The sequence below is a fragment of the Schistocerca gregaria genome, chromosome 6 (assembly GCF_023897955.1).
Source record: "Schistocerca gregaria isolate iqSchGreg1 chromosome 6, iqSchGreg1.2, whole genome shotgun sequence".
In the NCBI taxonomy this organism is placed as follows: domain Eukaryota; kingdom Metazoa; phylum Arthropoda; class Insecta; order Orthoptera; family Acrididae; genus Schistocerca; species Schistocerca gregaria.
The window spans coordinates 273,139,109-273,152,182 of NC_064925.1; the positions used below are offsets into that span (position 1 = coordinate 273,139,109).

A 13,074-nucleotide genomic window follows, 5' to 3' on the forward strand; every position below is an offset into this window, starting at 1 on the left:
GGGAAGCGGTTAGCCTCCACGTGAGCCGTGTTTGCATTAAGTAATTTCACTGTTTCCTCTTCGTTTACAGCTCCCATGTCAAATGAAATCAAAATGGATTTCTGTGGTGTATACGACCCGGAACAACCGGGAAATCCGGGAAAAAGTGAATTAAGACATTCACATAATTAAGGACGGCAAAAATAAATTATTTGTTTTGGTTGTCTGACTTTATTTCCAAGTTATTAGCAGTCAAGCATTGCGCAACAATGAAGTTATTTTTGTCAGTTTGCTAAAGAAATTTAGCTTTATTAATCTTTTCCAAATATGAGATAGTACAGTACTGGTACTCCAAGAAAATTAACATTCCATAAACCACACTGAAAAGTTTAATATCAGATGGGAGTTACTTCATTGTGAAACTGAAAAAACCAATGTGCATTTTGAGCCGAATAATGCATTTTAGTATGGTTTATGAAATTCCGATGTTCTTGGAGTATCCTCTGATGCCCTGTTTGTTTTATTGCCTAATGTAAGCTCTCTTAGTGCTTTATACATATGAACATGCGGGCTTCCTACATCACTGCAGCTGCACAAGCGCAATAGTGCCTGTTTTCTGGCTGTCTCTGGCAACTGCTAAATCAAACCTATTTCTAACAGTCTCGGGATAGTATAGCGAACGGTGGTTCGAAAAGCGTTACTTTCAAAGTAAATTTCTTTTTATGCAAGATGAATTATGTTAAGAGTGAGAAAGTGGGATGAATTTCTTAAATTACACAGCATTTAAAACCGAAAACTTTGAGGACCACCCACTTAGAAGAATTTAGAGCCCAGAAGACCAAACATTTATGTCATTATTTTAAATCTTCTAGCATATTTGTGTTATGTACCTTAGAGCATAACATATGCAAAAAAAGATAAATTATTAATTTTAGAGACCAATAATATACGTGAAAGCTTAGCTTTTCTTGTAGCTACACAATGTATAAAAATTTAAACCATTAACTTTTCCTCTTAGTGTGTTCGTGCTACGTAGCAGTGATCTTGGTAGTGGCTGGCTGAATATCTGCTGTCATTGGCTGCCGAGAACACGTGGCATGATATATGACTGGCTTACAAAAGTACATTGCAATCTCAATTTCCACGCTCCGGAAACTAACGTGCTGTGTTTGGTGCAGTTCGAATTTATACTTTCATAACACAAAAATATGCAGTGTCTATTTTGCTGCACATCGGAGTTATTTCCAAACCCCCCCTCCCCCCGTCAACTTCTACACCAGTGTATAAAACGTTAACCATTCAAAGTACACCCTGTTTAAAACACAGTAAGAAGTAAATTTTAATGTCATTGTTACATGGTCCCATCTGGGATGCACATAACACCAATGCTATAAGGCCTGTACAGATTTCATACTGTGTGTCAGAAGATGTAATAGAGCACCTTGCGGTACAACTTTGGTATACAGTGTCCTATAAAGAAGGGGTAGGTATTAAGTAATGGGGGACTTAAATTAACGTACATTAGGAGTTGAGTTTGTGTACCAAGATTAGTTTATGGTTAACAAATTGTGAATTTAAGTTCAAAAGTTCTACATGTTCTCGATATAAGAAGGAAACAGATTTGGAAATAGAAAAGGAGGCAATTTAGAAATGGGCTGTACTTCGTCCAGTTGATTGGTACAATTAATGTATTGGTGATAAAAGAGTAGTTTGGTAGTTTCTGAGAAAACTGTTGAAGAGAGGAACTATTGGAACACTTAAGAATATTTATGAGTAAAGGACCATAAATTCCAGAGACAGGATTGTTATAGTGGAAAAGGTGCTGAACTCCCAGGAAGTGCAGGGTTGAAATTTTCATCTGACCACCGAGATCCAGATTTTTCTGCACTCTAAACTGTGTTACACAAATGTGTCGAAGATACCTCTGAAAAGGACACAACTGACTCCCTTCTGCCATCCTTGTTCCATCAGAGGTTGTGTTCCTCTTGCCAACAGCTGTCAAGTTAAGCAATGCATGTAAGACATTCCAGTATTTTGAACTTGAAAGGAAACAAATGAAATTAGGTTATCCCACTTGCTCAAATTTTGTAGAAGTGATAAACATATATCATTAATATTTTCGAAATTTTGACAGAAGTGAACAAATGTTATATTAGGAGTTTTCAAGTGCAACTGGTTTTCCCTTAGGAAGTTGACATTAAAAGATAAAAATTATTATTTTTATTACTCTGCTTCTTCACTGAATGAGATGATTAAGTTTTTTGTAGCTTCTCAAATTTCTTCGAGTTGACTTTGGGAATGTTCTATGAACATATCAAATCTACTCTGTTCCCTGAGATTTTTCTGTCTTAAATGCTGCACCATGTTTGTTTAACTTTTCATAAACCAGATAGAAAAATGTTATAAAAACCATACATCTTTGTGTAAACTTGTTGCATTTTTTGTTATTATATTGCTTTCCTTAAATTAAGGGTATGATTTTACTAAAGTTTGCATGTATTTGCATGTGAACTCCACCGATATTAAGGTACGATGGTATATTGGCCTATATACCAGTATTAGTGGTATGCTGCTTGACAGTTTTGTTGATTAAGTATCTAGTCTTAAAATAGCAAAGTGATAGAAATGAGTGAGCACATAGGGTTGGTAATAGAAAAGTGAATGGTTGATTTCAGTTTATTGGGAGAATCCTAGGACAGGGTAGCTCTTCTTTAAAGGAGACTGTGTACAGAACATTTACCCTTTCTCGAGTACAGCCAGAGTGCTTGGGATACCCACTAGGGCAGATTAAAGGAAGAGGTGATTGGTTATATTTGTTACTGGTAGTGAGGAAGTTTAGAGAACTGGAATTTTTTGACTGCCTTCAGACAATTCTACTGCCACCAATATACTTCTTGGGTAAGGCCTGTGAGCACGAAATGAGACACATTTAGTCTGATATGGAGACATATAGGCAGTCATTTTTTCCACACTCCATTTGCAAGTGTAACACGGAAGGGAATGTCTAGCAGTGGTACCAGGTCAGCATGCACTGTATGGTGGCTTGTGGAGTATATATGTAGATACATTTGTATCATACGTCATTATTTGTATAAAATTTTATGATATGCTTCTAGATAATTTACGTAATTTTAATGCAATCAGTGGTTATCTCTGAACCCTTTAAGCCAGGATTATACTTCATAGTTGTGAGCGTTTGTGTAGGTGGTTACCTGACCAAATACTCTTTTACAGTCCTGCATATAAATATGTATTTCTTTTCTGTCTGTTGATGACCGGTAACACTACTTTTGTGGCTAAGTGTGAGGATATCTATTACAGCGCACCATGATTTTTGCTAATTAGTGGGCTGTCAGAGGAAATCAGCAATTACAAATTGCCTTAAAAGATGGAAGGGGAAAAAGTGTCTACAGTAGTACACCATAATATTATGTTTCAGTACATAATGCATGTAAGCTCCAGTCTGTGACTCTTAACAAGACTGCTGGAAACTTTTGAAAAAAGACTGCAGTGTAGGCTTTGTTTGATAGACTGCATTACACTGAAAGTTCGTATCATATTTTAAACATAATAAAGATCTGTTGTTAATAATCTCAATGAAATTTAAAGTGTCCGCAAATAATTCCTGCACTAGAGCTGCATTCTTGTACAAGCTGTTCTTGTAAACTACAACAAGAGGGCGTGGCACTAATATGGAAACTTCTGGCTTGAGGGGTTAACATGTTTGTAGCATCTATAAAGAAAATACTGTCAAAAATTGCACTTCATTACAGCCTGTTCTTTTGTATACTGAAATGTTATACAGTGTCCGACAAAAAGATCTCTGATATTTCAAAATATAGTTACAAATAGAGATTCTGGGGAAATACATTTATTTGTGAACAGCAAATACTATGCCATTTTACATTAGGTGGTTTTAAACATAATGTCTAATAAATAGTGTCCTCCATTGTTGTTACATTGATGAAGCCTTTTCCTGCAGTTATCCATGGTTCTTTGTGTCACTTCTGGTGGAAGGGCCTCCACTTGCTGGGTGATTGCCTCCTTAAGTGCCTGCAGGATTGTTGGGTGATGTTTTTTCACTTGAGCCTTGAAGTGTGTCTAAAGAAAAAAATCTGATGGTAAACCCAATGATCTTGGGGCTAGACATTCTCCCCTCACAAAGAGAGAAGACATCCAGGAAACAGCTGTCTCAAAATATCTAGAGAGCCCTGAGAAGTAAGAGCTGTGACTCATGTCTTCTCTCCCTACATGGTCCCCAACAAGGGTTTAACTTAGGTTAGTGGAAGTCTCTACCATGTGACATTAGTCATTTGAATCAACCATTACCAATATGCCATCTTCTTCAAAAAATACAGACCTCACACACCAAATTCAGCATAGATGCGCCAGACAGTCCTATGATGGCTGCGAAATGGTCATTGGTGATGTTGCTAAGGGTTTTCTGCTGCCCAGTAACAGAAATTTTATTTCCAGCATCTGGCAAGTTGAAATAGGTTTCATCAGAAGAAATCAAGACGGGGGGAATGTTCTGGAGAATTTCCTCACACACAACTCTGACAGTATCAAAATTTTTCTGTTAATTCTTAGGTAACCATCATTTTATATGGGTGCATGTGAAATGAAATGTGTTTTTGGCTAGGGCCTCCTGTCTGGTAGATTGGTTGCCTGGTGCAAGTCTTTTTAGTCGTTGGCGACTTGCATGTTGATGAGGATGAAATGATGTTGAAGACAGCACAACACCCAGTCTGTCAGTAGAGAAAACCTCTGACCTGGCCAGTAATTAACCTGGGCCTTTGGCATGGCATTCTGCCACACTGACCCCTCAGCTGTGGTGGCAGATGGTGCCTGTGAACACCTATGTGCAAAATACGTATTATTCTTATTAGGCATCCCGCGTCTGTGATTTCCCTAAATTGCTCCAGGCAAATGCTGGGATGGTTCCTTTGAAAGGGCACGGCCGACTTCCTTCCCCATCCTTCCCTAATCCGATGAGACCGATGACCTCGCTGTTTGGCCTCTTCCCACAAACAACCAACAATCATCTTATTAGACAATCCCAGGGCAGCTACATGTTTAAGTGCTGAATGCTTTGGAGATTGCTGGATGGACTCTTTATCACATGCATCACATTTTCCCCCATTTTTGCAGTCCAAAGTCAGCCATTAGATTTTGTGCTCAGTGCAGAACCTGATGCCCTGATGTTTGATACCCAAACTCAAATAATTTTTCTATCGGGAACTGAATGCGAAATACTTGCTGAATGGTAATCACATAACAATCATAAAGGATATACTCCTTCACAACAAATACACAATGCTCACCTAGCCATGTTGTTGCGCCTACGGCAGAATGGCACATACACTGCTATCAATCGATACGTCCCTCCAAATCAGTATTGCCACCACAACTCTTACAGCGGCCTATCCAAATACAGGAGATCTTTTTGATGGACACTGTATAATGTTATTTGGAGTTGTTGTATGTTGTTTATGCGCCATGCGCCTTTGTTCTGCAAACCATCATTCATTCTTGTTTCAACAGTTATGTTGGGCCATTGGTAGTATATCTGGTGCTATGCATGAGGAGGATGAGAAAAGGTTTTTGGTGACAGTTATCAAAGATCTGCTCGGATTGTGTGAACAGAAGAAGGGAAAAGACAACAAAGCAATTATCGCATCCAATATTATGTATGTGGTGGGCCAGTACCCAAGATTCCTTCGTGCACATTGGAAATTCCTAAAGACTGTAGTAAATAAACTCTTTGAGTTTATGCATGGTAAGTTTATGGATGGTAAGGTTAACATCAATATTTTATTTTTGTTTAACATTTAATCAAATGGTATTGTTGCATGCTGCTCTCGTTATACTTTTATGATCATTTTCAATTGACAAAAGTTTTGGACTTCAATCCTTTTTAATGAATTCATTGTTTCCTCCTCTCTTCTCAAATTCTCTTCGTGTGTTCATTAAGTTGTTCTTTCGCTCATATGTCGTCTTATTTTGTCTTTTGTTTTTAAATCCTTGTCTGTTGATTACATTACTGAACTGTCCCTGATCTTACGTCATATCTCATCATGTCTAGTTGTTGGTAATTCTATCTTCCTTTATTGACTTTGCCAGGATGGATGACTTTGAAGAATTTTTTTGCTGTTCTGGTCTCATTCATCCTATGAATGGATCCATAGAATTTGTGTGTGTGTGTAATTTTTTTTCCCTTAACATGTCTGTGATTTTCCTGTTTGTCTGTCTGTACCTGGTGTTGCTCTCCTCATCTAAATTTGTTCCCTGTTTATTGGTCTGAAATTTTTGTAAGGATTTTTCGTTTCCTGATCCTCTTTCTTTAATTTTTTGTTTGTCTGCTAATATGTGTTGCCTCGACTGTGTAATACTTTTTGGAAGTATGACTGTTGTTGTGCCCTAATTTTGTGTTGTGGATATTGATGATTTGTTGTCGTGATTCCGTGAGCGTGTCTGCTTTTCAGAATTTTCTGATACTTTCTTGATGGATGAATAACTTTTCCAAAGTATTTGAAATGTGGGTCATGAGCAAAGTTCTCATTGGTTATTTCTGTGAGGAGATGACCCAATCTTTCCATGTGTATGTACTTTTTTCTTAAAATTTGCAAATCAGTTTTTCCTATGATTTTATGTACTTTTTTATGTCGTATTTGGCTTCTTCTTTGTGAATTTTGATGATTGCAATATCATGCTCAAGTGCCAAGCATTTAATGTTGATTCTGTTTCCTGTTCCTTATGCCTACTTGGATTTCTTCAGCTCCTTTTTACATGTACTGATAATTTTTTTGAGGATGACGATGGAGTAATGCTTAGAGCCTGCCAACCAATCAGTTTTAATCACAAATGTTTCAGAAATTTCACTTTAGAGATTGTTTTAGTGTTTCCCAAACAACTGCTGTTGTATCAAAGAGTATTTGTCTGTTTATACAGTTGTATGCCTTCTTGTAGTTCACAAAGCTGGCAATAGAATTCCTGTTGTCATTGCAAGAATGATCATAAGATTCCAGATCTGTTCTGTGTAGGACCATACGTTGCACAAACCTGCTTGGTGCTCTCCTATCAACAGATCCACTTATTTTTGTGCATGTTGAAGAGGGCTTTTGAGAGAATCTTGTAGATGACTGGGAGGAGTGATTTCCTGTAGAAATGTTCAGATTAGTTTCGTCCTTGCGGGGTGGGTGGGTGAGTGAGTGAGTACACATTTTCATTCAGAAAGGATTCATTCGGTTTTACTGATTTTGTACAAATACCTTGGGGATTATTTGGGTCACATTTTCTTCAGTTAGTATCATAAGTTCTGCAACAATTCAGATTACTGGGGAAATGGTGTTTTTCATAATTCAGTGTCTGACTGATGACCCGCCTGGCTTCGCACAGCTAACACTTAAATATCTGTAGCTGGACAACTAGTCTGGTGTAGAGTTTCTACACAAACCTTCCTCATGAATCAGTCTGTCTATTGGTGAAAACTGTCAAAATGTCTAGAGCTGATTCTTAGATTAGCAGTTGGATGCAAACACAGAATTGTGTAAGAGAACTTTTGATTACAGTATATAAGATATATATGGATTATGGTCAAGCTTTGCTGCCCTGAAGTTGTGGCAGCTGATTACTGTTTTTCCCCACCAGATTCAGCTTTATCTGTAGCTTTAATTTGTATTATATCTTATAGTTCCTTTATTGTTGGTATGAGGTGTGGGCATTCTTCTTTGGAACATTTGCAGCTGAGAAATTTACTGAAATCGTCCATCAGAATTTCACAGCTTCTTTTGTGTTGATTTGTAGTGAGCCATCAGGTATCTTGGGATTAAAGAACAGCCTGAGTGATGGGTAACCTCCGAGATTTTATCTAAGTGTGTTGTAAAAGTTCTTGGTATTATTATTATTATTATTATTATTATTATTGAAGTTTTGTTGTATTTCTTAAAAGTTGGATTTTATTGTCATTGCATTTTTTGCTTAGAGTCGAGTTTTACTGATTGTTTTTGTATCTTCAAATTTTTGCCACCCCTTCAATGATTTGCTAATGCTGAAATTTTTCCAAACTTTGGTCCTTTCTTCTAGTGCCTGATCTTCAGTTATGTTTAACCACCTGTTTTTTCTCCTTTTTGGGGCTTGATGTAATTGTATGGTGGATTTTAGGGTGTTTAAGAGCTCTGTCCAAATTTTAGTGGTTGATTGGTAGACTTAATTAAGTGGTTGGTATTAAGTGTCTGGTTTGAAGATTTTGTTAAATTGCAGTTTTTTCCTGGTGGGTTGTAGCTAGATCTTCATCTGTACAAGATGCATTTACGTTCAGAATTCCTGCCGTGTTGCATAGTACGTTTTGAGAAAATGTTTTTAGTTGAGCAGATTTGATATGTTACTCTTCCCCCCCCCCCCCCCCCCCCCCTCCCCCCACACATCAGTTACGCATGTTATTCCATTAATAGTGGACTGTCTTACGTCATGCCAAATACTTGTGAACATTTATTTGTTTTTGATTCTGACACTTCCCAAATATTTCTACATTTTCTTTGCAAACCAAAAGTTACTTTGTAATTTAATTTTTGTCAATAACATGCTAATAAATTTATGGAGCATCTCTTTTTATCCTTCTGTACGTCGAAATCACTGCTTGTGATGAACACACAGTATTTGTATTTTAACTGACTTGGTCTTCTTTATCTGAGATGACTTTTTTTATTATTTGCTGCTATTTTCTAATATATGTGCCTCTATTGAGTATAAATTGGCTGTAGTATAGAAATGCATACATCGGCGGACTCTTAAATTGTGACACTGTCAGAAGTTTAAATGAGATATCATTACTACTGTTCATGTTGATAAAATAGTGGAATAACACTAATCTTGCATCAAAGGATTGAAAATAGAAATGGAAGAACATAATATTGACATTGCTGGGAACTGATGATATTGTGCTTGAATGCAAGTTGATCTTGTGCTTAAAAAAAAAAAGCTTAAGTTATAGATTGACAAATTGAAAGAATATGTTTAAAAGTTGTTGAACCACGAACTTTTAGGAAAGACCTGACAGCACAAAAGCTATGAACTTAAATATATTGTAAATAGAAATTAAATTGTTGGGATCTAACAAGAAATAAAGAGAACAGAAAATTTTGACCACAAGTAATGTGCCAAATAGTACAGGAAATAACAAAGAGGAAATCTGTTGTAGCAGGTGTTGGAAGTGGTTTAGTTTGTCTCTGATGTCTTGAGTTTTTGAGCAGTTTAGCCTTACCACATTTAAAATGCAAACTTCAAAGCAGGTTTCTTTTTTTGTTGATTCTTAATTTTTAGTTATGCTGTGCTCATCATAGTCGTTGTTGTTGTTGTCATCGTTGTCGTCAGTTGAAAAACTCGTAGCTGCAGAACTGCTGCAACCTAGAGCTATTCAAATCTCCTTACTGTAGCTGAGCCTTTGTCTGCCTCACATTTTTTACTCTGTACTTTTCCCTCCTATACCAAATTGTCCATTCCTTGAGGTTGTACTGTAAGGCAGAAAATCGTGCACAAGTCCTTTGCTTAGGCCTAAAACCATGTCTTTGGACGTGGCATTTGTGTTAACCAAGTAACCTTGGTTTGGAAAAGATTGTCATTACATTGGAGTGAATAATTGGTCTGATGCAGAGTGATGGTCTTTGTTTAGCATTCACAATAAAATTCATTGCAGCAGTATATGTATTTCGCACATTCAGTTCATTTTGTGGATTGTCCAGGGAATTTATGCGTTATTGTTAGACACATCTTGCAATTCTCCTTGAAGTGTATAATTTATAAAATAATTTTATGCCCTCCCAAAGTGATACTGTAGTGATAACCTGAAACAGTTTCCCTCAGTATAATTTACTTCATGGCCTTCCTGTTCCAGAAACACACGATGGTGTTCAAGATATGGCATGTGACACCTTCATAAAAATTGCTTTAAAATGTCGCCGACATTTTGTCACTGTGCAGGTTGGAGAAGTGGTTCCCTTCATTGAAGAGATTCTGTCAACAATAAGTTCAATTATATGTGATCTACAGACTCAGCAGGTAACTTCCATATAATTATGTTGTGAAAACATATTTCTATTACAATGTTTCTGTGAGCCCTTTTTTATTTAAATTGGTGAAAATTTTTCCCCAGGTACACACGTTTTATGAGGCTGTTGGTCACATGATTAGTGCACAGGTGGACCAGGTTGTGCAGGAGCATCTAATTGAAAAATACATGTCACTGCCGAATCAAGTGTGGGATGACATAATATGTCAGGCCTCGAAGGTAAATGTCATTTTCTACAACATAAACTGAGTTTCTTTGTACCGTATTGTATGAGGTTGATTCAAATGAAACCTTGTCAGTGCATCTACCTTTGCCCTACACGTAAGGTGGGGCATCACATAACTGCGGGTATGGTGACGCTATCTATTGGTAGAGGGACTGACGCGTGCACACCATTTGCTGTTGCATAGCGCCAGTGTGGTTTTACGGCGAAGAAAAGGTGGTCACCCAAGTCACCGTCATACCAAACATGTGGGCAAGTAAGCAGGAACAGTGAGGAGTGATTCGATTAGACGAGCCATTAACTTGAACCACCGAGGCATGTTGTCCAATGGCATTAACCTCCTGTATGATAATGCCCGCCCACATGGCCAATGTTGTGTAGACGCCATTGCAGCAGTTTCGGTGCGAAACAGTGGAACATCTGCCGTAAAGTCCCAGCCTTTCACCATGTGACTTTTATGTGGTTGGACCTCTAAAACAAGCTATTTGCAGATGTCAATTCGCAACGGATGACAAAGTGTTAAGTGTGTGACTGGGTCCAGGCCTGGATCCAACAGCAGCCTGCTAGCTTCAAGGATGGAATCAACGGGCTAGTGTCAAAATACGACAAATGTGCCAACAGTTTTGGCGACTATTTTTGTGTGTGTGTATTGTGTATAACTACATTTTCGAGTTAATAAAATCGGGTTTCATTTGAATGCCCCTTACAGATTTGCATGTGAGAAATAATGGATTTCAGTTAAATTTTATCATCATAAACAACATTCTGTTGAATTAAATTGTAGTTGCCCAAGTAAGTAGTGTTTTTGTTTTTCATGTCGGTGTTCTGGTTGCTGTGTGTTTGTTCATCGATTGTCATTTTTTAATTGTAGTTCACTGCTGCTATTTGAATTTACATTTTGTCATTTTAGAGGTAGTGAATGGAGTTGTGGACACTAGGAAATGGAGTGCCAAGTGGAGAAATTGGAACATTTCGACATATTCTTCTGTTTGACTTCATTAGAGGGGTGACAGCAGCAAAGGCAGCCAGAAACATTTGCACTGTGTATGGGATGGGGGTAATGCCATTGGGCAGAGCAAGGCAAAAAAATGTTTTTTTCATTTTGGGGAAGATTGTTTCAAAGTTCGTGACTCTCCACGTTCAAGAAAACACACAGGGTTTGATGAAGATTATTTAAATGGATTAATCCAGAACGATCTACATGTATGTACTTGAGAACCAGCAAATGTGATGAACGATTATCATTCCACTATTGTGTGACATTTGCAGCGAATCAGGTGTGTGGACTCTGCATGATTTAAGTCAAAATCATAGAAATCAGCCACTGGCCATATGTGCATCTCTGCTTGCTCGTCATCAGTTGGCTGGTGAACAACACCAACCATTCCTATCCTGTATTGTTATCGGTGATGAGAAATGGTGTCTTTATGATAACACAAGGAAAAGAAAGGAATGGTTGAACCCAAACAACACAGCAATTCTCCGTACAAAGACGAGCTTGTATCCACAAAAGATAATGTTATGCATCTGGAGAAACTACTGTGTGGTGTACTAAGAGTTGCTTCCCTGAGGTTTAACCATCACTGCTGACGTATATATTCAACAACTGAGATTCCTTGTAGGTGCAATACAAGAACAGTGACCAGGAAGACTGTGTGATGTGATGCTACTCCACGATAACACCCACGTGCATTCTGTTGGACTGACAAAAACACTATAAAGAAGTTCGTTTGAGAAGTCGCTTGGCACCTAACTTAATCAACTGATCTTGCACCCTCAGATTTTGACATTTCCTACTTCGTACGGAACAAATGTTAAGGAACTTCCTTTCCAAATGAAAATTTGGTCCGAACATGGCTTGACAAGTTCTTCACCTCCAAACCGTGTGGTTTCTACAGTCACAGAATTGAAAAGCTACCCTGCCATTGGCAGATTGTTGTAAATAGTAAAGCAGAATATATTATTGATGACTAAAGTCTCTCTTATCAGTATCTATTCTGTTTATTAAACATTGGAAAACACTATGGAATTATGCACAAACCCAATATATGAACACTGTTTACCAGATCTGAAATGTTGTAGACTTTTGCTATGACATTTAAGGGATAGTTAACCTGATGCTAGAAGCAGCAGTAGAGTGAAAAATAGTAGAGACAGATTAAGATTAGAATATGTAAAACAGATTTTAACAATAATGATTATGTAAATAAAATAGAAAGAAACTTCCACATGGGAAAAATATATTAAAAACAAAGATTTCAAGACTTACCAAGCGGGAAAGCGCCGGTAGATAGGCACAATGAATAAAACACACATAGAAAATTTGAGCTTTCGCAATCGGCGGCTGCTTCGTCAGGAAAGAGGGAAGGAAAAGGAAAGATGAAAGGATGTGGGTTTTAAGGGAGAGGGTAAGGAGTCATTCCAATCCCGGGAGCGGAAAGACTTACCTTAGGGGGGAAAAAAGGATAGGTATATACGCACGCGCGCGCGCGCCCACACACACACACACACACACACACACACACACACACACACACACACACACACACACAGACACTGTGTTTTATTCATTGTGCCTATCTACCGGTGCTTTCCCGCTTGGTAAGTCTTGGAATCTTTGTTTTTAATAGATTTTAACAGTATTATGAGAAGGAAAGCTGCTACTCACCATATAGTCGAGAGTCACGGTTAGACACAACAAAAAGACTCTCACAGTTACAGCTTTCAGCATTAAGGCCCTCTTTAACAGTAGACGCACATACTCACATGCGCACACATACAATGCCGCATCAGGCAACTGAAACCA

The 13,074-nt window shown here is 37.9% G+C and overlaps 1 protein-coding gene across 2 annotated transcripts in view; it reads left to right on the forward strand.

The window, feature by feature from the left end:
* The window catches only part of LOC126279057 (exportin-1), a 150,205-nt gene that overhangs the window by 91,930 nt on the left and 45,201 nt on the right, over window positions 1-13,074 (forward strand). For both annotated transcript variants that reach the window (XM_049979488.1, XM_049979486.1), the window contains exons 11-13: window positions 5,524-5,758; window positions 9,872-10,035; window positions 10,130-10,264. In XM_049979488.1, coding sequence (XP_049835445.1) covers window positions 5,524-5,758; window positions 9,872-10,035; window positions 10,130-10,264 — 534 coding nt within the window. The remainder of the gene's footprint in view (window positions 1-5,523; window positions 5,759-9,871; window positions 10,036-10,129; window positions 10,265-13,074) is intronic.